At 36.5% G+C, this 27,933-nt stretch overlaps 1 protein-coding gene across 1 annotated transcript in view; it reads right to left on the bottom strand.

The window, feature by feature from the left end:
- The window catches only part of USH2A (usherin), a 736,138-nt gene that overhangs the window by 560,995 nt on the left and 147,210 nt on the right, over window positions 1-27,933 (bottom strand). Inside the window, exons 12-14 of the mRNA XM_043568966.1 lie at window positions 21,493-21,688; window positions 17,417-18,058; window positions 5,296-5,479 (exon numbers count right to left, since the gene is read on the bottom strand). Of these exons, the coding sequence (XP_043424901.1) occupies window positions 5,296-5,479; window positions 17,417-18,058; window positions 21,493-21,688 (1,022 nt within the window). The remainder of the gene's footprint in view (window positions 1-5,295; window positions 5,480-17,416; window positions 18,059-21,492; window positions 21,689-27,933) is intronic.

Here is a 27,933-nt window from a genome sequence, read left to right on the forward strand (position 1 = left end):
CTATTCATTGCAGAGAAGCTACATTATATATGGTAGCTCTTGTTTCCAATAGCTCTTTCTAGGGCAGCCTGTCCTCCACATCAGAGCCAATCCTGTCCAATCTGAGAACAGCCTGAGCCTTACTCACATATAGGTAGTGTGACTTGAATTTTAAGGTTTATATCCCTTCACCAAAATGATGATGGCATGAGATGGCCTGAGATGGCATGAGACTTGTATTTTTATTTTGGTAGGAAAGTAATATAAAAGAGAATTAGTTCTGTGTTGGCTATGTTAAGAATGAGAGACGTGCAAATTTAAACCTCAGAGACACAGGAATCTGAATAGATGATGATATATTAGAGAGTCGTTAACATTATATAGTGGCTGAAATCATAAACACAGATATGTAAATTGAAGGGTTGGATTGAAGAGAAGTAATCAGGAAAAGAGAAGACAAATCACAGAGGTAAGAAATTGGAGGCCAAAGGAATACATAATTTAAAGAAATAGGGAGGACAGCAAAATAATTAGCACATTGAAAAACCATGAGTCATAAGAAGCAATCATAAATCAATTTTACTCCCATATTTCCCTGATCTTTTGAATAAACTGCATGGGACTAATTCCTCTGTCTTCCACTTGGATACAAAATGAGTCAGTTACCTGGCTTTTCTGGTCTTTCTTAGGCATAGAAAGTGTCATGGTTACTTTAAATTGTAAAGCACAGGTTCAATAAGAACAAAACTGGAGGCATCACACTTCCTGATTTCAAAAGATATTACAAAGCTATAATAATCAAAACAGTATGCTAATGACATAAACAGACATATAGACCAATGCAACAGAAAAGAAAGCCCAGAAATAAATCTACACATATATGGTCAATCAATCTTTGGTAAGAATGTCACGCATACACAATGGGGACTGGGTTGTCTCTTCCATAAATGATGTTGGGACAACTGGATATTCTTATGCAGAAGAATGAAATTGGACCCTTATACCATATACAAAAATCAGCTCAAAATGGATTAAAGACAGCAAAACACTGGAAGTTGTAAACCTACTAAATGAAAATATTGGTTAAAGCTTCTTGACGTTGGTCTGGGCAATGATTTTTGGATATGACATCAAACCACAGGAAACGAGCAAAAATAGACAAACGGAATTGCATCAAACTAAAAAGCTATGCACATCAAAGGAAAAAAAGCAACAGAAGGAAAAGGCCACCTATACAATGGGAGAAAATATTTGCAAACCATCTGCAAAGGAATTAATATCCAAAATATATAAGAAACTCATACAATTCAGTAGAAGGAAAGAAAGAAGGGAGGGAGGGGAGGAGGGAGGGAGGGAGGGAGGAAAGAAGGAAGAAAGGGGAAAGGGAAAAGGAAAAGAACCCAATTAAAAATGAGCAAAGGAGGGGCGCCTGGGTGGCTCAGTTGGTTGAGCATCTGACTTCAGATCAGGTCATTATCTTGCAGTTTGCAGGTTTGAGCCTTGCATTGGACTCTGTGCTGACAGCTCAGAGCCTGAAGCCTGATTCAGATTCTGTGTCTCTCTCTGCCTCTCCCCTGCTCGCGCTATATTTCTCTCTCTCAAAAATAAATAAACATTATTTTTTTTAAATGAGCAAAGAACAGAAGACATTTTTTCAAAGGAGACATACAAATGACCAACAGCTACATGAAAAGGTGCTCAACATCATTAACCATCAGGGAAATGCAAATCAAAACCACCATGAGATATCACCTTACACCTGTTATGATAGCTATTGTCAAAAAGACAAAAGGACCAAAGGTAACAGGTATTGGTGAGGATGTGGAGAAAAAGGAACACATGTATATTCCTGGTGGGAATGTAAATTGGTACAGCAATTATGGAAAACAGTATAGAAGTTCCTCAACAAATTAAAAAGACTTTATGATAAGATACCACTTCCAGGTATAAATCAAAGTAAATAAAATCAGCATCTTGAAAAGATATCTGCACCCGCATGTTCACTACAGAATTATTCACAGCAGCCAAGATATAGAAATGAACTCAATGTCCATCAAAGGATGAATAGACAAAGAAGATGTGATACATACACACACACACACACACACACACACACACACACACACACACTGGAATATTATTCACCCATGAGAAAGAAGAAAATCCTGCTATTTACAGCAACATGGATGAACCTAGAGGACATTACACTAAATGGAATAAGCCAGAGAGAGAAAAACAAATATTGTATGGTATCACTTATATGTAGAAAGGGAGGCAATGAGAATGAAATGCATGGTAGCAGTTCCAATCAGCACAAGCACATGGTCTTCAAGTTCTCCCAGGTTCAGGGAAAGAGCAGGGTCATCCTCCCTGGAACTGACCCACAGTACGGCAGAAAGAGAGTTCTTTCTTAATAGCACTCAGGTTACTTGAGAGGGTCAGCGTTTACTCCCTACTGGGGGCAGAAGGTGAGAAAGTTAGGAATGGAGCCTATCAAAAGAATTAGGTAGGAGTATCAGACGATGGGTTTGAGGAAAGGTAGGAGCCAATTATGAGGGAATTTGGAGACAAGAGGATTGGGAAAGATGTGATGTGTTCACAGAATAGCATTTCTGGAATTAGGAAAATATGAGAAGTAGAGAAGTTCCAAGAGATCAAAAAAAAAAAAATTCTGGTTGTGCTCATGAAAATTGGATGTTGGAATGGGAACTGAATGAATCAGAAGCAAGGAGGAAAATGGCGTCCCTTGGAGAAAGTTCTCAATGAATGGAAACATGGACGTCTGAAGATAAAAACAATGAGGATGGAGGCAAAGCGGTATCATTTCAGAGGACAATTGGTAATTTTTGAAAGGTAGTTCGGAATCTGACTCGATATAATTACAATTCAGCTGATAGGTAAAGACATACAATTATATAGAATGTGTCATGAATCTTTTTACTTTGAAGCCATAATCACCCTGGATCTTTTGTTCTTTAGAATCTACCTGGCTTTTTACACTCAGGCTCTCTCCTAGACTACAACCTGCACTGATTGCTTTTACTTTACTGAGCTCTGCTTTCTTGATTTTAACCTCAGCGCCCTATAATAATGTACTTTATACCTATTTTTTGGCTCTCCCTGTTCCTCATCAATTTTGGTTAACATTTAAATGCAAATTTTAGGGGCACCTGGGTGGCTCAGTCAGTTAAGCCTCCACTTCTTGATTTCAGCTCAGGTCATGATCTCATGGTTCATGGGATCCAGCTCCACATCGGGCTCCATGCTGAGTGTGTCGCCTGTTTGGGACTCTCACTCCCTCTCTCTCTCTGGCTTCCCCTGTTCATGCACTGTCTCTGCCTCTCTCCCTTTCAAAAATAAATAAATAAATGTGTTTTTTAAAACAGATTTAATCCAGGGAGTTCAACTCCAGTGTTAACAAGTCTTACTTCAGAGTGATAGGTGATAGAACACTATCCTGTAAATAAGTCTTGATCCTGAATTCTACCGGGGTGGAGTGTGGGATGGGTAGATAAACTAGAGAGAAGCAGAGTAGGGTAAAGGTCAGCCTGAATCTAAGGACACTGAAGAGCAGATATGTCATGTAATGAAGGAACCGAAATTCACTTAAATAAAGCTAAGTGAAAAAGCTGAGACCATTCGAAATCTGACCATTAATAAGGTGGTAGCACTGGGAAGAATAACAAGGAAGATCAGTAGAGGGGAAATGGGTAAGAGACTGGCACAAAATGACATAGATGCATGAGCATTCCAAGGAGGAGAGTAGATTAGGGAAGGTACTTTTTCTCTGGTAATTAAGTGTTGTCAGAAAGACTATGAAAAATATAAGAAACCTAAAGACAGAGGTGTCCAGGAGTGAAACACACCCACTAAGAATTGCAACTGGGGAACATGTGAGATGGCCTCTCAATAAAAAGTATGTAGAGGAGAAAGTATGTGCAATAATTGGCTCCAATTTTACTGTCAAAATCCTGGTAATAAGTTTTATTTAACATTTACTGTACCATGTACTTTCTATATTCATTCAGAGTGATTTAATATTTGTAGAAAAGAGTACTAATGCTCTCAGACCACCAAGATGATATTCCTTCCAATGGCAACAGAAATGGAGCATCATGAATTAAAAAAAATTGAGAGATATGTAATAAGAACAAGAATTATTTTGATAAATACTTTAAATATCATGTTAAAGATTTTTAATCACACTGAATTTCAGTAGAAAGCCAAATGCACTAGTTTTGAGTTCTTTTTCAATAATTTACCCTGTCACCCTGTCCACACTCTAATCGAGGTGTTAATGAAGAGTGTAACAGCCAAAAGGCAGGCAGCAGGGGGCAATGAGTTGAAAAGAGCCCAGATAATCTCAAACCCTTGACTAATTAGCAATTATATTTATAAACACACACACACACACACACACACACACACACACACACACACACACACTGAGAAACAGCTTTGATTGGTGTATACAGAACATAATGCTAGTTGCTTGGAGATAACGAATGCCATAGAATTCAAGGATATAGTCCCAACCCGAGGCAAATTTATAACCTGACCAGACCAAAAAAAACACACATGGAATTGGCATTCCAGCACATTTTCAAAAATACAGCAATGAGCACAAATGCATGAAAGTAAATGCTCACCGATATACTGGGAATGGGAAGTAGAACATTAAAGACCATGTAACTTTGAAAAGTGGTTAATTTACTTTCAAAATGTACTTTACACACTGGGGAAAAAATCATATCACTTAATACAAAATTATGTTTCTAATCTGGTCTTTGAACCTAAATTAGAAAAGCAAGGAAAATATAAGTGGATAAAGTAAATTAATAATTAAGTTAGCAATAAATTCAGGGGACACGTAGAACAAGGGATATACATACATATGCTATGTATCCTGGCTCTTATATTGTGTGTGTGTGTGTGTGTGTGTGTGTGTGTGCACGCACACACACACACACACACACACACATTGATTTCTATGGATATCTCTTTACCTTCTTTTCTCCATCCAAATTGTAAGTTCCTTGAGGGAAAATGATTTTAACTAAATATTCCCAGACCTTAACACTATATATCAACATATAATAAACTATATATTGGAACTCTAGGAAATATTCAAAGATTACTATTATGTTCAACAAGCGCAGACATCAAAGAGTCAAAAATATATCAACAAACTAGAGGGACTAAAAATACTGCTTTTTACAAAAAAATACTGACCAAAAAAATCACTGTTAGGAGAAAAATTAACTACAAATATTATTCAACACAAATACTTAAATATTAATTATTAAAAATGTTTACCTTCCAGTCTGAGGATCAAATCCAAAGTAATGGTCTTTACAATGGTCACAACTTTGCCCAGCAACAGAAGCATCCTGGCAAATGCACTGACCAGTTAGACTATTGCAGATGTGATGAACTGCACCTGTTATATGGCATGAACATGGCAGGCAGCCAGTGGCATTGCCTGGAGAAATATAAAAACCTGGAGATAAAGAAATAAAAAGTTTTTATATATAGCTCCTATCCAGTCTTTTCTGTAAAAGATACTGTTTTGATTACACAAAACCCAGAACACTATTGTGGCACTTCCCAACTCCCGATACAAATGTGTTTATAGCTGCTCTTAACAAGTGTATCGGTTACAACCAAAGAAGGGCCAAGTAAATAATTTACATTGTACCTGGGTGTCTCCCAGGCAATGAAAATTCAGTGCATGTAAAATCTACTTCACGATCTTTCCACTAAAAACTAGCCCTCCTGTAATATCTCCATTCCCACAAATAGTGCCGCCATTTATTCAGCTGCTCAGCCTACAGCCCTGAGACATCTTTGGGAAGGGACCCAGATAAAAACACAAGACGGCCAGTCTAAATGTAAATTTCTGATAAACAATGAGCCTTTATAGTAAAAGTATGTGGCATGTGCTTATATCAAAAAATTATGATTATCTAAAATTTAATTTTAACTGAGCATTCTGTAGTTTGCTAAAACTGGCAACCCTTGAGTCCTTCCCATCCCTCCACCCCTACATCTATCTACTTACCAAGTCCTATGGATGCTGTCTTCTAAGAATTTTAAACTTTCCTTATTTAAAGTTTATTTATTTTGAGAGAGAGAGAGAGAGAGAGAGAGAGAGAGAGAGAGAGAGAATGTGAGTGGGAGAAAGGCAGAGAGAGAGAGGGAGATAGAGGATCCCAATGTAGGGCTCAATGTCATGAACCATGAGATCATGACTTGAGTTGGACACTCAACTGTCTGAGCCACCCTGGCACCCCAGGAATTTTAAACTTTCTACTCTCCATCCTTAGGGCTGTCTCCCTAGTTACAGTCACCACTAAGTTTATTTTAGTAAATACTATGAAACAGAGGCAATGGTAAGAGCCGTATATCATTATCTCACTTCCCACAGCAATGCTAATACTTTAGGTATTATTATTACATCCATTATACACACGTACACACACACACACACACACACATATATATATATGACAACACTGAAGGTTACAAAGGGTAACAAACTTTCTTAAAACAATATATTGTCAACAAATAGCAGATATAATCATCTCAACTACAGAGGCTGTCTCATCTAATGGCCCCCTCTGGTCCCCCTCCAATCTATTCTTTTTTTTAATGTTTATTAATTTATTTGAGAGAGAGCGAAAGGGAAAGAGAAAGCAGGGGAGGGGCAGAGAGAGAGGGAGGGAAGAGAATCCCAGGCAGGCTCAGCGCTGTCAGCCCAGAGACCAATGCAGGGCTCAATCTCACAAACCACAAGATCGTGACCAGAGTCAAAATCAAGAATAAAATGCTCAACTTACTAAGCACCCAGGAGCCCCCAATCTATATTTCATAGAGTATCTGGAAGAACATTTTTCAGAGTGTAGTTTAAATGCCTCATTCCTCTACTGAAAATTGTTTGATGGCTTCCTATTCCCTTTAGGAAAAAAATCCAAATTCCCAAAGCAGCCTCCAGTCGTCCTGGCAGGTCCCACCTCTATCTTCAGCTTCCTTTCACTGCTCATCCCCAACTCATTCCGCTCCAGTCATACTTCTTCCTGTTCTTGACACCTAAAGGCCTTTTTATTGGCATGTCTGTCTGCTGAAATGATTTTGACCTTTCCTTTCTGCTTGGTTCACTCCTACGCCCATCAGGTCTTGTGACTTCCTTGAGTAACCTACCCTGGGAAAGTTTAAATATGCCTGTCACAACTTCATAGCATCTTGTTTATTTACTTTAGAGTGCTCATGAAAATTATAATTAATCTCATTTCACCAGACTGTAACCTCCTTGAAGGCAAGAACCTTATCTGAAAAATTCACCACTGCCTCCCCAGTACCCAGTACAGTGCTTGTCACAAAGTAGGCATTCCCTAAACATTTGATTATACTACACACATACCAAATTATAAACAGGCATTAATTTCCACAAGTACTATATTTAAAAATCCACAAAATTTAGGTTAATTGTAAACCCCATATTTGTTTCTTATAGCAGAAGGAAAGAAAGAAAAATATGATTAAAAACATTTTCAAATTACTTAAAATTTCTTGGACCCGGAAAGTGGAAGTCAATAGTCAGAAACGTTGAAAGGCATTAGACATTAGAATAATGGAGCAGGCGTATGAGGGAGATGGTTCTTGGTGTTGTGTGTATGTGTATGTTTGCACAGAAGCACATGCACACACAAGCACATGCATAATGTTACAAGGAATTTTATTGTAACAAGGGAGAGGGGGATTACAGAAAGATTCTAACGAATAAAGTTCTGACAAATGAAAATGATTTGTATAATTGTCATGATCACTAATTTGGGTATATATCACTGAACCTCAAAGAGAGAAAGAACATGAACACAAAGTGAATCCATTTTGTGTTACTATACTATAGGGGAAAACAAAAAGTAATTGGAATATATTATAAATCTCATTTGAGGCTCTGGTTGAAAACAAGCCATTCTCTCATGGCCATCAACAATTTGTTTTTCTTCTCCTAGGCCCAGACTATTCTCTCTTAGAAAGTTTCAGAAATAGTCAAACAGAAAAGATTGTGCTCAAAGAAAAGGAAGTAACTCAAAATCAGTGCCATTGTAACCAGTAGGAAAGAACTGATACTATCATTTTTATAGTAATTGACAACTAGATTATGTCATTTGCTCTTTTGCATCCACTGACAGCAGTTTGCCTTCTATGTGTTTCCGAAATATAGTTATGTAAATTAATATATATATTCACATACATGAGTCATCATATAATCAAAGTCACACACTTCAAAGGTTTTAATTTTGAATCCAAGACCATTGTGGCTGTGATTCTACGTATTTTTCTTCCTGTGAAGCTACCTAGGTCCTTAAATTCATGATGATGGCATCATGAAGGTACTAACCTCTCTCCAATTTGGATAAATTACCCATTAACACAGATACTTAGAAGTAGAATTAATTCGGACTTATTGCAATAGCTTCAAGCCACAGAGAATTCGAGAACAATTACGGATGATTTTTACAAGAAATGATTTATTAGATAAATCTGTAAATACAACGGGGGTATATTTTGTTGTGGAAAATTGGGTTGCCCAACTTTTAGAAAGAAAAAAAATGCCATAGAAAAATCAGAGATATAAGCAGAGAAGAACAAAAATGGGGGTGGGGGGAAACACACATACAACCAAGGAAGCTGCAACCTGGAGGTAGGTCTTCAAGGAAAAGCTTGCACTGAAACTTGTCTTGGGGTTAATTCCCATCCTCCTCTCTGGAGCATGATTATAAAGGTTAATCCCACCAGTATTTTACTTGTCCTATTTTTAAGCAGTTCTAATTAGGATGACTCAGGTACCTTCCTGCTCAATGATTACTTCTTGCCTTACCTGAATGTGCCTAATTCTAGACCATTACCTCTCCTTTTATGACTTCCAACTATAGAAAACAACATTTTCCCTTCCCTCCTACTTAAACTTCAACTCCTGAGTACAGCTTAAAGATAACTGACCTTAATTTTCTTTAACTCAATACATTTCTGATCTCCTTCCATTAACTCCACACATCACGTTCCACATCTTCATGGCCATAACATTTTAACTGATCTTTTGGAGATTTCTGTCCACGAATGATTTTGTACCACATTCTGAAGTGCGGTCATTAAGACAACACTATTACCTTACATTAGTTAGTGCTGAGAGTTTGCACATAGAGAGCAAAAATCAGCCCACTATGTTTGTGAATTTCCCCAGTTTTATTTCGGCTAACCCTGGCCCCAAACAAGGCAAGTCTGATGGGGAAAACAATGTGTTATGCAGTTAAAGCAAAAAGTCACCCCTATCATAAAATACCGTTGCTGTATCCAGGAGAAGACTTGCAGAATCCTTAGAGTTCAAAGTTATTAGCAAGGCAGCTGGTATTATCTCCTGTAGTGGCTATTTGCACAGCACAGCACTGTCCTGGGCATTAAAGAAGAGCCCATTTCCTACCAATGTCCCTCCTGAGGACCATGAACAACCAGGCTTTGCCAAGGTCTTGAAATGGGAGAGAGAAAACAAGTTTAACCCCTAGGCCTTATTCAGAAAAGGAGGGCAAAGCTGAGGCTAAGCACTAATTATAAGCCATTTAGAAGAAATAATTCTCACCTTAAGCCAGAGAATGGACATAGTATTAAGCGAAGAGTCTAGGGAGGAATTTGTAGCTCACGTATACCAAGCAACAAACTTTTTTAGTAATGGTTTTAACAATCAATGTTTTCAGAATGAAGTATAGAGAGCGATGCTAATTTTCAAATAAAAGCAATAATTTTCTTCCATTTGGTAATATTATATAAAAATGTTAAAGTTATTATTCAGAGTTGGCCAAATGTCAATGAATGCATCAATAAATATTAATATTATTCATTCCAAGGTATAATTTTCTTATTTAAAAGTTTTTAAAAACTCAAATTAGTTTAGATGTTTTAAAGTCTCTGCTCCTATTCTTTCCTCCTGGACTGCTATACATTCCTTGACTACTTTACCAATTCCTTTTTACTTTTAAAACTCAGCTCAGGAATCATGTTCTCAACTAAGTGTTCCATATCCCCCATTCTTCAAGAATGTATCAGTTCCTTCACTTTACTTCTTATCTATATTGGATATTTCTAACATTGCACTTATCACTCTGTTATATTTACATACAGGGCCTTTCCTCCTACAAAACTATGATGCCTTAATATATTTATGATTGTATACCTTACAATAGCATAGCCCCTGGTACATAGCAATGTATGTAATAGATGATCAGTGGAACAATGGATATGTGAATGAAATGGATAGATGGCTACATGGGTAGGTGGGTGGCTGGCTGGCTGGCTGGTTAGATATCTGTCATCCCTTAAAATATGAGATGATCTCTTTAACATTTTAAAGAAACACAGTAAACATAAGACCATAATGATTGGTCAAAGTAGCCTCGCCTATCAGGAAGGATAGCAGGGAATGTTATATGAATCATGCACAATATATTTAAAATGTAATCTTTGCCATATCAGAAGATGGAAAAGAACTTGAGAAAGAAAATGTCAGTCAAAAACTATGTCTCCTCATCTTAGAAGAAAGAATATACTAACATGCTCATATAAGGGAAAACATTCTATTGGACTTTTCTGCTTTAGAAAAACCTAGAGTTTTCCTATTTATGTGAATATCCATGAAGGGCTTTCATGTGTGTATTCTTTAAAAATCAAATTCAATAACAACAATGAATATAAATAATGGAGGCTCTGATTGTGTCCTGTAAAGTATAACACATAGATATGTGTACTCACAATCCACAGAAGCACTTTTGCATTCTTTGCCCCCATTTTTCTGTCTCAGTGGTTATCGAGTGTTGCCCTCCCAGGCCATTGCAACCATCCCAGAAATGTATCCAACTTAGTCCACAGAGATCATCCCAATTCTAGACCCCTCAGTTCCAGTCTTCATTATCTGATCACAGTAGCCTCTCAGAACTCTGTTAATTTTCATTTTATGATGATAAGTCAGATTCTACACAACAAGAGATCTCCCAGGACCTAAAAGCAGTTAGCCAGAATCATAGATGGGGATGGGGATGGGGATGAGCTTGAGGGTGAGGGAACATTACAAACACTTGTAAGGGTACCTCTTTTAACTCACACTCAGATATTTATTGAGTGGTTGATTTTGAAAAATATACAATTATTCAGAAAAATGTTTTACTCTTTCAGAGTGCAGACTCTAGTCTAGGGTCCATTGGACCTGGATTTGTAAACATTTCTTCTACTTAATTAGAATCATTTTCCCTACTATAAAGTGGGAAAATACTGGTCCTTCCAGCATATAAATACGGTGCATATTAAATGGGACTTTTCAGATAAAACCCTATTACAGGGTCTGGCAAACAGTAGACACTCAGTAAATATTATCTATTATCACCATTGCCATTTTTATGAGCCAATTTTCTATGAAAGTGGGATTTTCCTAAATTAAACTTTAAATAATGACTTGTCAATGTGCTTTTTTTTCCTCCACAGATGTGCCTGAGATTATGGTCCATATTGCTCATGACAAGATTCTTTTCTGGTGGTTTATGAAGGAAGAAGCTCTTATCCTGAGACTCAGGTCTCTTTGTGAAAAACACGTTAATCTGCAAAACTGTTTCACCAAACACGAGGACATGTGGTATATCCGGATCTCAGCTTTGATACACTGATTTTTAATGGAATATCAGCCATCTAATTCCAATTCCATTGGTAGTGTCTTACATGCAATTCTGGTTTATGAGCTCATTACTTAACAAAGATGATATGCTTCTTAATGAAACAAGATACTTTGTTTTAGTTTCTAATAGTCTGTATGAATTATAAAACAAAACCAAAAGTAAATATCAGAGGGAAGCATGAGGAATTGTCCTATTAGCACAAAACATGTCATATGAAGCTGTTTCCATTATAAATTAGCCTTTATTTTATTCCAGAGCTGCAGAGTCCTCAATAAACCCTCTCTGCCTCTGGTTCTCAAGGACAAGGGCGGGTCACTGGCTCAGGATGCCTTGACATCCTTCCCTGCATTTTTCGGCCTAGCCTCTGATTAAGTGCTTGCTGCTGAACGTTACGAGGTCATCCAGCACTGAAAAAACGAACTGGGAAAACATATTTAGTGCTATATTTATTAGTGTGGGTATGTGTACATTCATATATGTACACACACTCCAAATAATTTTAAATTAAAGCATTTTTAAAATACTTAATGGAGGTTAAGCAGCATTTTTAACCTCTGTTCAAGTTATTGAATGGCATATTAAAACCAATGTGGCTCTAATGTACCTTCTAATGTGCACTGCTGCTTTAACAAATTGCCTATAAATTTTAGTTGAATTAAGCCTATTCCTTGTACATTCATAGTAAGGTTAGGTTAATAATACATGAGGTTTCATTATATGCACCTTCCTTAATAATGTTTTTTAAGAAAGTGGAACAAGAATCTATGGGCAGTAATCTAGTAGGGGCCAGTAATATTTACAACCACAGATGAAAAAGGCAGGCAGAAGTCCTTAAGCTTGCCAGTTCACCCCTCCTATCCCTTACTTCCCCCTCCACCACTCAATGCACCCGTGTGGAGCTTCTCCCCTGTGGTATGTAATCTAGGTCTCTCAGATGTGTTTAAAGAAGGAGAAAGAAATCTTCAGATTGCAGTAGTGCATTTTAATGTGTGTACTGCAGAGTTGGCTACTGTGAAACATCCATTTATGATAAAGATACTTTAGGATAAGGGTTCTCTCCCTCAATGTAAATTTCACAGCAAGAGACAATAAAACTGGAAAACAAAATTCAAAGTAGTTTCTGAAGCTAGAATGTAGGACCAAAAAACAAAACAAAACAAAACAAGAGGTCCACAAACACATTAGGACCTTTCCATATGCTACACCCATGTGCACAGAATATGCTGTTTTACAAAAAAAAAAAAAAAATCCATTAGATACTTAGACCACTGTTTTCTTTCCTTCCTTGCATAGGGTAAAAACCGCATCCTCTCTGTATGTTTTCAAAGGAGCACACTCACATACTTGCACTATGCCCGTGCCGAAAAAGAACATATGCCACTAGGGTAATTTTTAATGTAAGTATCAATTGGGGAAACACAGATGGAGTACCCACCAGGGAGATACTGCCCTATGTGCCTGGGATAGAGCACTGAACAACATGAGGAACAGCAGTTAGACTTGGAGGCTGGAGAGAAAGAAACGATGTAAAGACTTGTAGAAACAAGGTTAGAGAAAGATCATGGACATTCCAGTTCACGCAGGCCATGTTTATACCCACAGTGATGGGAAGACGATTCAGGACAGACTGATGCGGTCGGACTACAGTTTGCACAGCGTCCCTTTGGCTGCAGAAGTGACTGGAGAAGAATAAAGAGGAGAAAGGAAGTTTAGGAGGCTTGTCAGCTAGTCCAGGAGAAAGATGAAAATGGATGGGGGCGGGGGCGGGTAAAAAGTGGTCTGATTCTAGATCTATTTGAAGGTAAAAGCAACAGGACTGATTCTGATAGAATAGACAACGGTTGTGGAAACAGAGAGGAATCTGAGGGGAGCTGCAAGGATTTGGCTGAAAAGATCACCAGGGCAGATCACGAGAATCTACCAGGGAAACATTTCAGTTAAGCAGAATCAAACTTTTCCCTTCCCAAATCCCCAAAAATGAGATAAAAGAAAGAGAGAAGAGGAAATGGAGGTGAATGGCAGAGGTCTGTAAGTAAAAGCTAAGCACTTGCAGAGGAGTGACCAACAGTAAGCTGACTGATTCAGGCTGTATGGAGGCTCCAGACATATCTGAAGTCAGGTGTGAGGGGCAGTGAGTCTCCTCCCCAACCAGAAGATTTTCCCTCTTGAATTGTGAGAGAAGACAATGAGTTTTCTCTTTAGAAGTTAAACCAAAGAGTGTTTGGGGTCAACAGGTGCAGGGACAAAGTGCTATAGTAAATGCAGGGATCATAGAGAAGGCTGCCTGTGATAGATGATTTTATGTGTCAACTTGGGTAGGCTTGGTGTTGTTCAGTTGTTTGGTCACACACTAGTCCAGGTGTTGTGATAAAGGTATTTTATAGATTTTCTCAGGATATAAGAACACTCATCTACAGAAATAAGGGCCCACTGAGTGCTCAGAAAAATTATTTAACAAAAGCATGTCACCATGAAATTTTCAGAAATAAGGGATGTAGAAAGGGTAGATGCTTCTAGAATATAAGAAAGAAAAGGAAAGGAAAGGAAAGGAAAGGAAAGGAAAGGAAAGGAAAGAAGAAAAGAAAAGAGTAACCTAATTGACATTGCAAGAGTATAATGTTGAAATAAATTTGTTGAGTGAAAATGATTCTATACAGTGGTAGAATTTCAGATAGTTATGAGTGTGGAATAAAGTTAATTTCAGACATTCAAAATTCTAAAAACACAAACAAACTACTTCTTCCCTATACCCTTCCTTCTGATATATATATATATATATATATACACATCTCCTATTGGTTCTTTTTCTCTGGAGAACCCTAACACAAATACCCTTGTTAAAACTCCTGATTATTTCTGTGTCTTCAATTAAACAAACCATTTACTGAATGCATGCAACGTACAAGGAACTACACTAGTACCGTGGCTACATGAGTTGAATAAGATAATCCTTGCTCTCAAGACATTGAAACTCTAACAAGGGAAATTATCAACTGCACAAACACATAAAATACAAGAATGTTTTAAATATAATAATTATTTTCATTAATGATGATGATCTCCATTCTACATTTTCCTTAAGAGAGAAGACAATTTGCCATGAACCTTTGGAGAGAAGTTTTGTGACAACCGTGCTTAGGAAAGTAGCCAATAAGGTATTATTCTCCTAGAAAACCAACACTATAAATAAATTGCATAAAAGAAAAGGGGCCAGAGGAGACCATCAGGGGAAAGAAAAAAGATTACGTATGAGTTTCTAATATTTTCATGTTTAAATTTGATTTGTATTTTTATCAAAATTTATATGCAGATCATTTTAAAACTCAAATAGAATTTAAAGGCTCACAGCTTATCGGTCCACTGCTCCATCCTTCTCCCAGGAATCTCCCTGCCCAGAGCAATCACCTTCAACACTCTTAGATGTTTCTTCTGGCTTTTATTTCTGTATTTCTCAATAACATATATATATATATATATATATATATATATATGCATAACAATATTTCTCAATAACATATATATACATATATATATATGTTCTCAACAACATATATATATATATATATATTGTTCCATCTCAACTTTGAAAATTTAGATTATTGTCTTTCTACATTAGAGAATATGTATTCAACTTCTTATATCCTTCCTCAATAATCCCTCTATTTGGTTAAATCAATATTCAGAGATTGACTATATGAGTACAGAAATCTACTTCACAGTTATGCTATATAATATGCTTTGATTGGATTTCCTTTCTTGAAAAATTTGCCTTTCATTAGTTTCATAGGAATCTCTTAGGACTTTCTAGGCATCAAAATCCTCCAATAGAACTATACTCAAGAAATCATTTTTGTTGTTGTTTTGTTTTGTTTTTGTTTGGGGGGGCTGTTTTGTTTTTGTTTTGCTACTGAATATATGGACTTCAGGAGGATCTGAACCCCTGATCCTCCCATTCTGACTTAAGCCAGCTGATGTCTAGTTCTGTTGCACAGCTATATCCTAAGAGCAAAACACTCAATAAGCTTTACAATAGCTAATCACTCAACAGGATATAACATTTGATCTATTAGCTTTGGCTTTTTTTTTTTAAATAAATGATGGTTGTTTGTGTAGGAGATTGAGTACCATATTTCCAAAATTAGAGATATTAATAAATAGTAAAAGAAAAGTTTCATCTTAGCATATATAAAAAAAAGCGATTGCAAATTTGGAAAGATGATTCGGAAGCCGAAAGAGTGCAAGGTATTATAGCTTTCACACGGGCCATCCACACAGGTCTCAGTAATATTCCTGTTTTCTGAGATACTTACCACATTGCTCCTACCTGAAATAGTGCCCCCTAAAAGCCATGCTTCTTTTATGTGATCCTGACACTCCTGGCCTTAATGTATTGGCTCAGACATATCCACCCTAACAAAACTGAGTCAGTTAGAATATCCTTCTTGAATTGTAACCACAAAGTAGCTAATAAGTCTCTCTGTATTGCTAGAATGGTAATGAGGTAGACACTTAACCATGCAGAGAGGGAGAGACCAGCAGAGTGTGTCCTTCTACAAAGAGAGAGAGGGAGAGAGAGAGAGAGAGAGAGAGAGAGAGAGAGAGAGAGAGAATATCAATATGGGAATGAATGATTGAATTAATGGATATATATCAGTGTGAGATTTCTAGTTCCTGAGTCCTGACTGCATTGTTCCATATCAGGTTTTATGGGACAGCCAGTGAAAATATAGCCCCCAATTATGTCGAAGCTGGTTCAAATTATTTTCTGATACTTACATCTCACAAAGAATGAACTGTTCATCAATTCCATCCTGTCCCTTTGGATTTACTTGTCTCACTGGCCAATGTGAAAGGAAGGTATGGTTCCATTCCCCTAATCTGGACTCCTTGTCCTGTAAAACAGGATTTCCATCCTACCTATTTCTGGCAGGCAAATCTCCCTTTTGCTTGGCACCATGTTCTTTTTCACAGGCTCAGAAAACTCAGAACTGATTGGGTAGACAGAACCTTAGCACAGCTGTTAAATGACTAAAACATGTATATTTATCATGACATTATACTGACTTTATTATGAAGCAAGTATATCGTTTTGGTTAGATCATGTAGAGGCAAGGAGAAAGCCATGGATAGGGTCCATCTTTCTCCCAGTTGGCAAACACGTAAAAAGAAAGGTACAGTGGGACTAAACAGTAGCCTATTTTATTAATGTGATGTCATTAAAAAATAATTCTAGATGCTCCTTCGTGATGCCAGAACATGTAGCCCATTTAGTAAAAATATTTGGTCAGGTTTATTCAGAAAATCAGTTCATCGTCTGAATATTTGGCATGGTATGGATAATGAAGTCAAGTTTTCCTTTCTCTGGGAAGCAAAATTTGTTCTTGCTTTTATTAGTTTAGATTTTTTTTTCAGTTATTAGAAGGGGATTTACTTCTAGTTGAGAAATTAAATATAAGTAACTCTCAATTATAAAATGTCTGATTGGCTGGGATTCTTCTAAAGGGTCATCCCAAATATAGATAGCAACACAGATACACTGAATAATCTTGAACACATTAAATAGTTACATCTGTGTTTGATGATAATATAAACATATCAGTGTTGTTGCAAGTAAATTTTTTAGATGTTACAACCCCAAAATAAAGAAGAATCATCCAATATGTGATAATGAAAGGAGAGTCATTGTGCACTGAAAAGGCAACACATTTCTCTCTTACCTGGTCGACACTGATTACACCTTCTTCCTTGACGATTAGGCAAACACAGGCACTGGCCACTGATTGGGTCGCAAGTGGTCCCAGGTAATGTCCCCAAGGAGTCACACTCACACATCTGGCAGCCTTGAAAATTGCCACTGGTCAAATTGTACCTGTGAGGCTCACACTGATTACAGTGAAGACCTGTTACTCCTAATTTGCAAGGACATTGTCCTGTTGATTTGTCACACAGCAGAGAGCCATTTACTGTCCCAGTCTTATCACAGTTACAAGGCAGACAGAGGAAAGAATTATTTTGCTGGAGGAAGAAGTATCCTTCCAAACATTCATTGCACTGCCTCCCTCCAACCCTGGGCTTACACAGGCACTGCCCTGTCTTAGCATCACACACAGTTCCAGGGAGGGATCCGGCCAGGTCACAGTCACAGGCCTTACAACTGGGGATGTCCAACCCGTAAAAGTGTTCTCTGCAGGTGTCACACTGAAGTCCTCTGGCTTCTTTCTTGCACTCACACTGCCCAGAAAGAGGATCACAGAGCTTGTGCACTGAGCCGTGGAGGTTACACTGGCAGGGCTCACATCCATCATCGTTATAATTTCGGAGAAATTTAAATCCAAAATTGCAATGATCACATCTAAGCCCTGAGGAGAGAATTTGTTTAAAAGAGTGAAAATGATGCTATTTGAGCTTTCAAGGCAAACAATGCTGCTGCCAACACTTAATGCAGACACAAAATGTTGAGTGTTGCCTCACAGGTAATGCCATAGAGGCCCGGTCGTACATTCGAAATACAGTAACAATACTTACTTTGGCAGTAATATACAACTTTATTTCTGTAACATGATTTATGAAATTTTATGACTTAACACAAAGAGAAATGCTTCCTGCAAATGTTGCTTCTCTTACATATACTGGAGATCCTTTTTAACAAATATTAAAATTTTTATTTTTAATTATTTTAACAAAATGCTCACGCAAAAGTATGGTAGACTGAAACAAAATTTCAAAGCTACTCAGAATAATTACTTATTACATTAGTGACTTCCCTAAAAATCAGATGCTCCTACAATATTTAATAAAATGCTAAGCTGATAGCTATTTTGTGTAATAGTATATACACTTTGGACATCACACCTTTAAATAATTAATATAAATAAAACTTATCCAGAGCAATTTTTATTTCAATGCTTTCATATGCCCCTATATTTTATTATTTTCAATTAATATAAATTATGCTCTCCTTGGCTCATAAAGCAATCACATCGCTTGTCATATTGTGTGATTCAGAACATTCCTCTTTAAACACTAAGTAAATTTTGCTGTTATATTACTTCTATTTAAAGGAGTATTACATATATACATTTCACAAACAGAGAAGAATGTTTTATCATCTAAATCTAAATCTTTGACAATTTAGGTTAGTTTCAGGAAGAACATTAGAAGGAAAAAGAATAAAACAAAAATGTTTGAATAGCAAAGGTTGAGATGCAAAATACTTCCTTTAGATAGTTTTCACATCCCCGTGAGTTTAAATAACTGACTACGTGGGGTTGAATCAATTGAAACATTTATTTCAAGCTACGATCGCAATAAAAAAAAATTAGTCCTAAAACAGCAGTCAAAAACACACTCAGGAACTCATATTTAGAAAAGCATTTCTTAAACTGGAAGGAAATGCATAATAGATATGTATATATATGGATAAAAATTCAAGAACTCCAATGGAAGGCAAGTTCTTTAACAGTGATGAATGACTCACCTAAGGCATATCATTTAATTTCAATAAGGAAAATAAAAAAGGACCACTATTGCTGCAAATTTTAAAAATAACTGTATTGTTAACAAGAATTATGACTCATTTTGAACTATTAAAATTGGTCTACATGGATTCATATCATATCAGTTTTAAAAATATGCGCAGTGCTTATTTGAATATGCCATACATATTCCTGACAGGCAATCTATTCCTAACGATACTCAGGAAGGCCTACAGGGCATCACATTCGGTGTTAACAAGTACAGGCAAGTTAGCCCACTTGGCATTTAATTCACATTCTTCTCCCTTTTTATTCTAGATGAATGACCTACTTTAATAAAATTATTGGTGCTAATGTATTTTACTGGTGATAGAATCATTAGTAAGATTTAACAGTTTTGTTAACTCTAACAGTTTGCTTTCCAAAGCATATACAACATACACCGGTATTTTCTGCTTTTCTTCATATTAACAAGGTAAAATTGAATAAGGACATTTGCTAATCCCATTAAAAAAGAAACATACATACATATACACACATATAAACACATATCGAGTTCATGTTTTTATCAAAAATTCTGCATGTGTAGAAATAACTCCAGAAATAATAATATCAAAATCATGATTTAATCTTCAAAAATACATACACTTTCCTACGGAAAACTATCTGGATCAATAAAATAAGACGTGGCAGGGAGGTCATCACACATTCCAAGTAAATAGAAAATTTTGATTTTTCCTTCCTTCATTCAGCTCTGGAATCTAACCATCACAGGAAAGATTCCACTGTCATAAAAAAAATAAAAGGTTCATTGTCTTTAAAGGTCTTTCCTTAAATTTTGTTTTCAGATCATGAATTTAAAATACATATTATATCATATTAAAGAACAAAGGATGACACATAGATTGAATTCAAAGGTACTGGAATTCACTTGGCGTCACAGATAGCACTTATAAAATGATAGGCTTTTCTTTAGAAGTTACCTATTCTTTTCTTTCCAAAAAGTTAGTTTTTGTATGGCTGAAATGCAGAAGGGTAAGTTATGTAAATGATTTTGATGTAATCTTTCTTTAAAACAGAAATTTTGTGTCTTATCATTAACCATGTCTATATTTTTTAATTAAATTAAAATGAAATGATTGTCTGGCTGAATTGTGTAAAATGAGGTATGTATCACTACCTATCTAGAAGATAAAGGATTAGCTTTTGAGTTACAGCACAGAAAGGAAAATGTTATCCAGAATATGTTCATCTGTATGTGTATATGTATGTATGCATTGCGTGTGTGCATGTGTGTGTGTGTGTGCGTGTGTGTGTGTGTGTGTCTGCCAGGCATGTTTTTATTATTATAAGGCTCAGGTTAGTGTTAGGAAAACCACGAAAGACTTGGTGTCTTGAGTGACAATAGAAAGGTAAAGGTCTTTTTTAAACTTCCTATATGAACCAACACATATTCAGTTAAAATACAAGACTCACTTCATCAGGAAACTTTCCTCTCATAATATTCTCATATATCAACATTTCAAAGTGCATTATGTACATAGTGCATTTTGGGCACTTGATAAATTTTGTCCTTATGTGGCTATGGTTCCCCTCAAAAATGCTGGATGTAATAAATTGCTATAATCAAATCTAATTTCTGAAAAATACCTGTGGGAGTAACAAACAAAAAAGCACGTCTTGTATAAAAAAATGATAAATAACACCGAAGGTAGCTGTTTATTATAATCAGCTTGGCACTGAATTACAAAATTAAAATTATGTGGCCCTTTATAACTAACCCTACCAATATACATGATCTGTGGAATTATGTTGACTTATTTTGCATTTCATAGGAACAGTTCAAAGAAATATAATAGAAAAAAATGGAAAGATTTATCACAAAGGACCCTGTAGCACAGAATATTTTGAAAAAATCCATTTATTTTGGTCTATTAAGAAAACTAGCATGGAAATGATTTGCTTAGAACTCATTAAGTGTAAAACATTTTGAAAAAGTGCTAATTTTCTAAAAGAAACATCTATGCAGTAAGCAAATTATATTTTTCTATGACTTATTAGTATGGGACCATGTGAACTAATGCATCTACAGAATAAAGAAACTTCTAAAAGGTTGATTAAACTAAGCTTCAAGCTGTAGTTTGATAGAATTATTAATTTAATCATTTTTAGACAGTTAATTTCATCCAAATTGTTTTTTTTTCCCAGCCTGCCTTGAGCAAGGAAACTTGCTTTACTCTTCAGTTAAGAAATCAAATAGAGAATTTTATCCCAGATGGTAATAGAGATGTGACTGTAAACTTTTGCATTACACATACCAATAACATTTGCTTTGCACTTGCACTGGCCTGAATTTTGGTGACAGGTAATATCTCCATCCACTGTCCCAGAGGTATTACAGTTACAGGGACTGCAGCCATCAGGATCCAACTCTTGTAGATTGTAGAATCCATTCTGGCACTGATTGCACTGTCTGCCAGACACACGTCTCTTACAATTACACTGGCCTCCCATCTAGAGAAGATACAACATTTTGTAGAATGATGAACATATCTATTTTTAGATAATTTGCTCATTAGGTACAAGACAGGGAGGGAGGAAGGAAAAAAAAAAACTTTAAACAGACAAGAAGGTAATAAGGTACGTTTCCTCCTGACACAAAACATGGGAAGCTTCAGCAGGGTGAATATATAGAACTGAATGAAAATAACCCCCAAGAAAGTCAGTAGTATGTGACTAAAAGGGAAATGTGGAATTAAGCACTAAGTACCACATAAAGAAATCAAAATATAGTCATGGGGAGATTGAAAATAGAAAAGAGCCAGCAGTTAATTTAGTCTCACAATTTTACCTCTCATCTACTAGTTCCCCCTCATCTACTGTCTCGTTGACCCAAACTTGCTTGATACATGCCAGGTGCTTAAACTAAGAGCAGATCTTTCTATAATTTATCATCCCATCAGGGTTTCAACAGTGTTTAAAATAAAGTTCTTTGTTAATATAACCATGTGTGCCTACTGATATTGACCCTGATAACTTTTTTTTAAAAATACAATTCTGTTTTTAGGAACATTTCAGCATATTTATGGCTCATTTGTAACATGACTTAGTTACATTAAGTATATTTAGCTGGTTTATATTGTTATAAAAATTGCAAAAATAGTTATTTGTTTCAGAGTAATATCAAGTAAATAACAACTGAAAAAAAAGTATTTTTCTTCTTCAAGCTGCTGTTTGAGAATGAAATGCACAAAAGGTATAATGCTTATCTACTATATACATAAATAATAGCATGTTGTTTAAAGAAAGATAAATAGAGCCTAAACTTTCCCTGAGAGAACATATCCATATAAAATGTGAAATTAATATGAGAAATTTAAAAATAACTTAAAGACTTGAAAAAGAGATGCCAATGTAGACATCAAATCAAATCTCTTATAAAGTCACTGGCATTTCTCCCTGGTTTTCTTTCAAATGAACTGAATCTAGCTTTCCACATTTGGAGACTGGGTTATCACATAGGGAAGTAACCAACGTGTAGACAGGCATGATTTCATTTACCTTTAATCTCAAGTACACTAAAAACGATCAGGTTGGGGGCCACCTGGATGTGTCAGTGGGGTAAGCATCTAACTCTTGATTTTAGTTCAGGTCATGATCTCATGGTTTGTGGGATTGAGCCCCACATCTGGCTCTGCACTGACAACTGCAGAGCCTGCTTGGTATTCTCTCTCTCTCTCTCTCTCTCTCTCTCTCTCTCTGCCCCTCCCCTGCATGTGCATGCATGCCCTCTCTGTCTCTCAAAATAAATAAATACACATTTAAAAAAAGATATCAGGTTGGGATTCACATGTAAAAATGTAGAGAAGTGTTTTTAAATTAAATAATTTAAAGACATCTATCCCTGCTCCATTCTTCCTCATGTGAGATACAGGGACTCACTGGACTCATTCTGTAAAGATAAAAGAATTGATATATAAATGTTTAATACTCTGAAAAACAGAGGTTGATACATGTACCAGGTGTAGTTGTAGATAATGATGAACTTCAATATCAAAGATGCATATAGATCCAGAAAGATATGCAAAACCATGAATTATTACTTTGTACCCATGTTCCCCACCCCACTCTCACCCAGCCCCATGGAATCCAGACAGTTACTCAAGACAGAGATTTTATGTGGCCTGCAAACGTAAGTGGCCTTTAATGGTGAATATGTGTTATATATAACCATGAAAATCTAACAGTCCTTTGATTACACACTTTCCTGCAAATAAGATAATACAATTTTACTCCCATTTCCTTAAAAGTTTGTATAATACATATAAATTATATCTTCTTTAAGTGCGCTATGTGGTGAAAATGTGGTTTCAAAGTAAGTGATAAAGGCTTTATGAAAAGTTTTCACCTTAATCAGTTTCTCAAAATTCATCTGAAAATACAAATATACTTCTGTACAACTCAGTTTCATTTATATGTTGGCACATAAATCTACTCATCCTCCAAGACCAATTCCTGTCTGCCAAGAAGTAGAAAGACAGAAGGGTGTGTTTCTCTCTTTATAAATACACTTCGCTTCTGCACTGCAAAGGAAACAATCAACAAAACTAAAAAGCAACCGACAGAATGGGAAAAGATATTTGCAAATGACATACCAGACAAAGGGCTAGTATCCAAAATCTATAAAGAACTCACCAAACTCCACACCCGAAAAACAAATAATCCAGTGAAGAAATGGGCAGAAGACATGAATAGACACTAGTCTAAAGAAGACATCCAGATGGCCAACAGGCACATGAAAAGATGTTTAATGTCACTCCTCATCAGGAAAATCCAAATCAAAGCCACACTGAGATATCACCTCATGCCAGTCAGAGTGGGTAAAATGAACAAATCAGGAGACTCTAGATGCTGGAGAGGTTGTGGAGAAATGGGAACCCTCTTGCACTGTTGGTGGGAATGTAAACTGGTGCAGCCACTCTGGAAAACAGTGTGGAGGTTCCTCAAAAAATTAAAAATAGGTCTACTCTATGACCCAGCAATAGCACTGCTAGGAATTTACCCAAGGGATAAAGGAGTGCTGATGCATTGGGGCACTTGTACCCCAATGTTTATAGCAGTACTTTCAACAATAGCCAAATTATGGAAAGAGCCAAATTATGGAAAGACATTTCCAAATTATGGAAATGTCCATCAACTGATGAATAGATAAAGAAATCGTGGTTTATATACACACTGGAATACTACGTGGCAATGAGAAAGAATGAAATATGGCCTTTTGTAGCAACATGGATGGAACTGGAGAGTGTTATACTAAGTGAAATAAGTCATACAGAGAAAGACAGATATCATATGTTTTCACTCTTATGTGGATCCTGAGAAACTTAACAGAAGACCATGGGGGAGGGGAAGGGGGGAAAAAGTTAGAGAGGGAGGGAGCCAAACCATAAGAGACTTAAAAACTGAGAATAAACTGAGGGTTGATGGGGGTGGGAGGGAGGGGTGGGTGGGTGATGGGCATTGAGGAGGGCACCTGTTGGGATGAGCACTGGGTGTTGTATGGAAACCAATTTGACAATAAATTTCATATTAAGAAATAAAATAAAATAAAAAATAAAAATACACTTCCAAAAAGTCAGATTCAGCACTTTTATGTTTCCATTCTCTTTGGTTGAATACTTCTACACTAACCCAGTTAAATATTACAACCCTGAAAAGTCATGGGGATGAAAGGTACAGCGTAGGGAATAGAGTCATGGTATTGAACTAGTGTTGTGTGTTGGCAGATGGTAACGACATTTGTGGGGAGCGCAGTGCAACATAGAGAGTTGTCAAATCACTATGCTGTACACCTTAAACTAATTTAACATTGTATGTCAACTATACATTAGTAAAAATCAATAAGAAAGTAAGGAAAATACACTCCTGTAATTGTTATCTCCAGAAAGATAGGTAAAATTTATATTCACTTAAAAATATAGAAAACAAAAAGCCTTAAGAAAGAAGCAGTCTGTTAAGGAAAGAGCTTTTGAATATTAAAAATACAACAGGCAAAATAAAAATCTCAATAAGAAGATTGGAAGAGAAAGTGGAGAAAATTATTCAGAAAGCATAATAACAATAGAGAAGAAAAACAAAATAAAAATGGAACATTTCCAGAAAGACAAAAAAATAGAAAAAAATAAGGGAGAAAATTACCAAAGAATACAAAGTAAACATTTTTGCAGACATGAAATGACAGTTTAAAAGGACTCAACCAGGGGGATGCCTGGGTGGCTTGGTCAGATAAACATCCAACTCTTCTTTTTTTAAGTTTATTTTATTTATTTTGAAAGAGAAACAGAGTGTGCAAACAGGGGAGGGGCAGAGAGAGAATCCAAAGCAGGCTCCACATTGTCAGCACAGAACCCAACACAGGGCTTGATCTCAGATCCCTTGATCTCACGAACCATGAAATCATGACCTGAACTGAAATTAAGAGTCTAGCGCTCAACCAACTAAGCCACCCAGATGTACCCCTTTGGACTCCTGATTTAGGCTCAATTTATGGCCTCACGGTTCCAGAGTTTGAGCCCCTCATCAGGCTTCATGCTGACAGGATGGAGCCTGCTTGGGATTCTCTTTCATTCCTCTCACTGTCCTTCCTCCACTCTCTCTGTCTCAAAATAAATAAACTTAAAAAAAAAAACAGGGCTCAGAATGTGCTGGCAAAATTAATGGTAGGGGGAGGGAAGGACAACATTTGGTAAAATCCCACAAAGCATTCAAACAAAAGGCACAAAAACATCTAGAGAACAACAAATCCAACATGAAAGAAATATAGAATATCAGTGAAGTGTTCTACAGTGTTATAGTCATCCAGAACACTAAATCTTAACTTCCAAATTATGAGTGAAATTATTTTCCAGTCTACATTTCATTACCAGGTCAAACTATCAGGTATCAGTGAAGAAAGAATCACAATACTTTTCAGATATGGAAGGATTTAAAAAATATAACTTCCTATCTCGGGAATTTCATGGAGGACATGACACCAGCAGATTAAAAACAAAAATTAAACAAACAGGGCCACGTGGCTCAGTAGGTTGAACATCCAATTCAGCTCAGGTCAGGATCTCACAGTTCGTGAGTTCAAGCCCCATGTAGGACCCTGTGCTGATAGCTCAGAGCTTGGAGCCTGCTTCAGATTCTGAGTCTCCCTCTCTCTCTCCCCCTCCCCCATTCATGCTCTCTCTCTTTCAAAAACAAACACTAGAATTTTTTTTTTAAAGTAAACAAACCATAGCAACAACAATTCAAGCGTGGGATAAAGAGGATGAAGATTCAGAAGTATGTGGAAAGTGTCAGGCTAATGGCTGGTCAGGAGACAGAGAGGGCCATTGGTCCAGACTATATCCAAAGGATGGAACCCTCTGAGAAGGTGGGGCCATACAGATGTACTCATTATACTTGGACATATTAAAAAATAAAAGACTTATAGATATGCATGTTGCAAAGATGTCAGCATTTGGGGGAGAAATTAGGGACAGACTACATAGAAAGCTAAACATATATAAGGAAAGGAGTTATTCAATCTTTAAATTATTAAATTATTAAATCTTTACTAAGGTATTAAATATAGTCAGGATAAAAGATTATGAACATTTTTGAAGACAGAGTCAACATGATTTGCTGACAAATTATATATAAATGCTAAGAGAAAGAGAATTCAAAAATAATAACCATGGGTCTTACCATGAACAATTCTAAAGACAGAGTTGCTGTTAGCTAAGATGGGAAAGGCTATGGGTGAAGCAGATCTGGGGGGAAATCAGGAGATAGGTTTGGGACACACTAACTTTGAGATATCTGCTAGATATTGAGTATTTAATTTAAAATATGAATGTGGAATGCACTTGAGCGTTGCCTGCATATTCACAATATTTGAAATTAAGTATCAGCAAGGGAACAGAGGTAGATAGAGGAAAGATCCATAAAGAGGGTTCTGGAGAGGAATGGGGATCAAAGGATTTTAACTAATAGTATGTTTATTTGCTTAAAGGGAAAACAAAACACAGGTGTACACATTGATAATGCAAGGAAGGGAAAAGTCAAGTGCAGTCCCTGACTTACCCACTATCATGGCCTCTCCTTTGGGAAGTTGATATCTACCCATTTCTATCCTTTAACAATACTGAGTCCCTCCCAAGTTAAAGCATTTTCCCTCTTCTGCTATCCTACAGCATTTTATTGTTATATTACTCCATCCTGCAATTCCCCAGTGTCTAACTTATGATTATTATATGCCTATCTGAAAATACCTCTTCCCAGGTTCCTATAAGCAACCCAAGGGCTCTAACCTGATGTATCTTTCCACCTCCCCTGGATCCAACAGGATTCCTGACACACAGTAGATGCCCCACAAGTTTATTTTGAGTAAATGAGCCTTTGATTTTCTCAAGCACTCCTTGGCTTACAACAATATCAAGCTTTACCTTTGAATGCTTAATATATTGCAGGCAGAGTGCTACAATGTTTTATGTATTTTTTCTACTTATTAACAAATAATACTGTGAGGCATTATAATTCCAAAGGAAAACTAAGTGACTTTTCCAAGGCCTAGCTTAAATGGAAACTGAGGGCTATATATATGGTTGCAACCCTCTGCTTACGGACTGTGCTATTGCGCCTTAGAATTTAACGCTCACTCTTATTCTATGTTTCCTCAACTAAATGGTGTAGGTATAAATTCCTTATTCATCTGGATGTGACATAACTCT

This window comes from Prionailurus bengalensis, chromosome E4 (assembly GCF_016509475.1).
Source record: "Prionailurus bengalensis isolate Pbe53 chromosome E4, Fcat_Pben_1.1_paternal_pri, whole genome shotgun sequence".
In the NCBI taxonomy this organism is placed as follows: domain Eukaryota; kingdom Metazoa; phylum Chordata; class Mammalia; order Carnivora; family Felidae; genus Prionailurus; species Prionailurus bengalensis.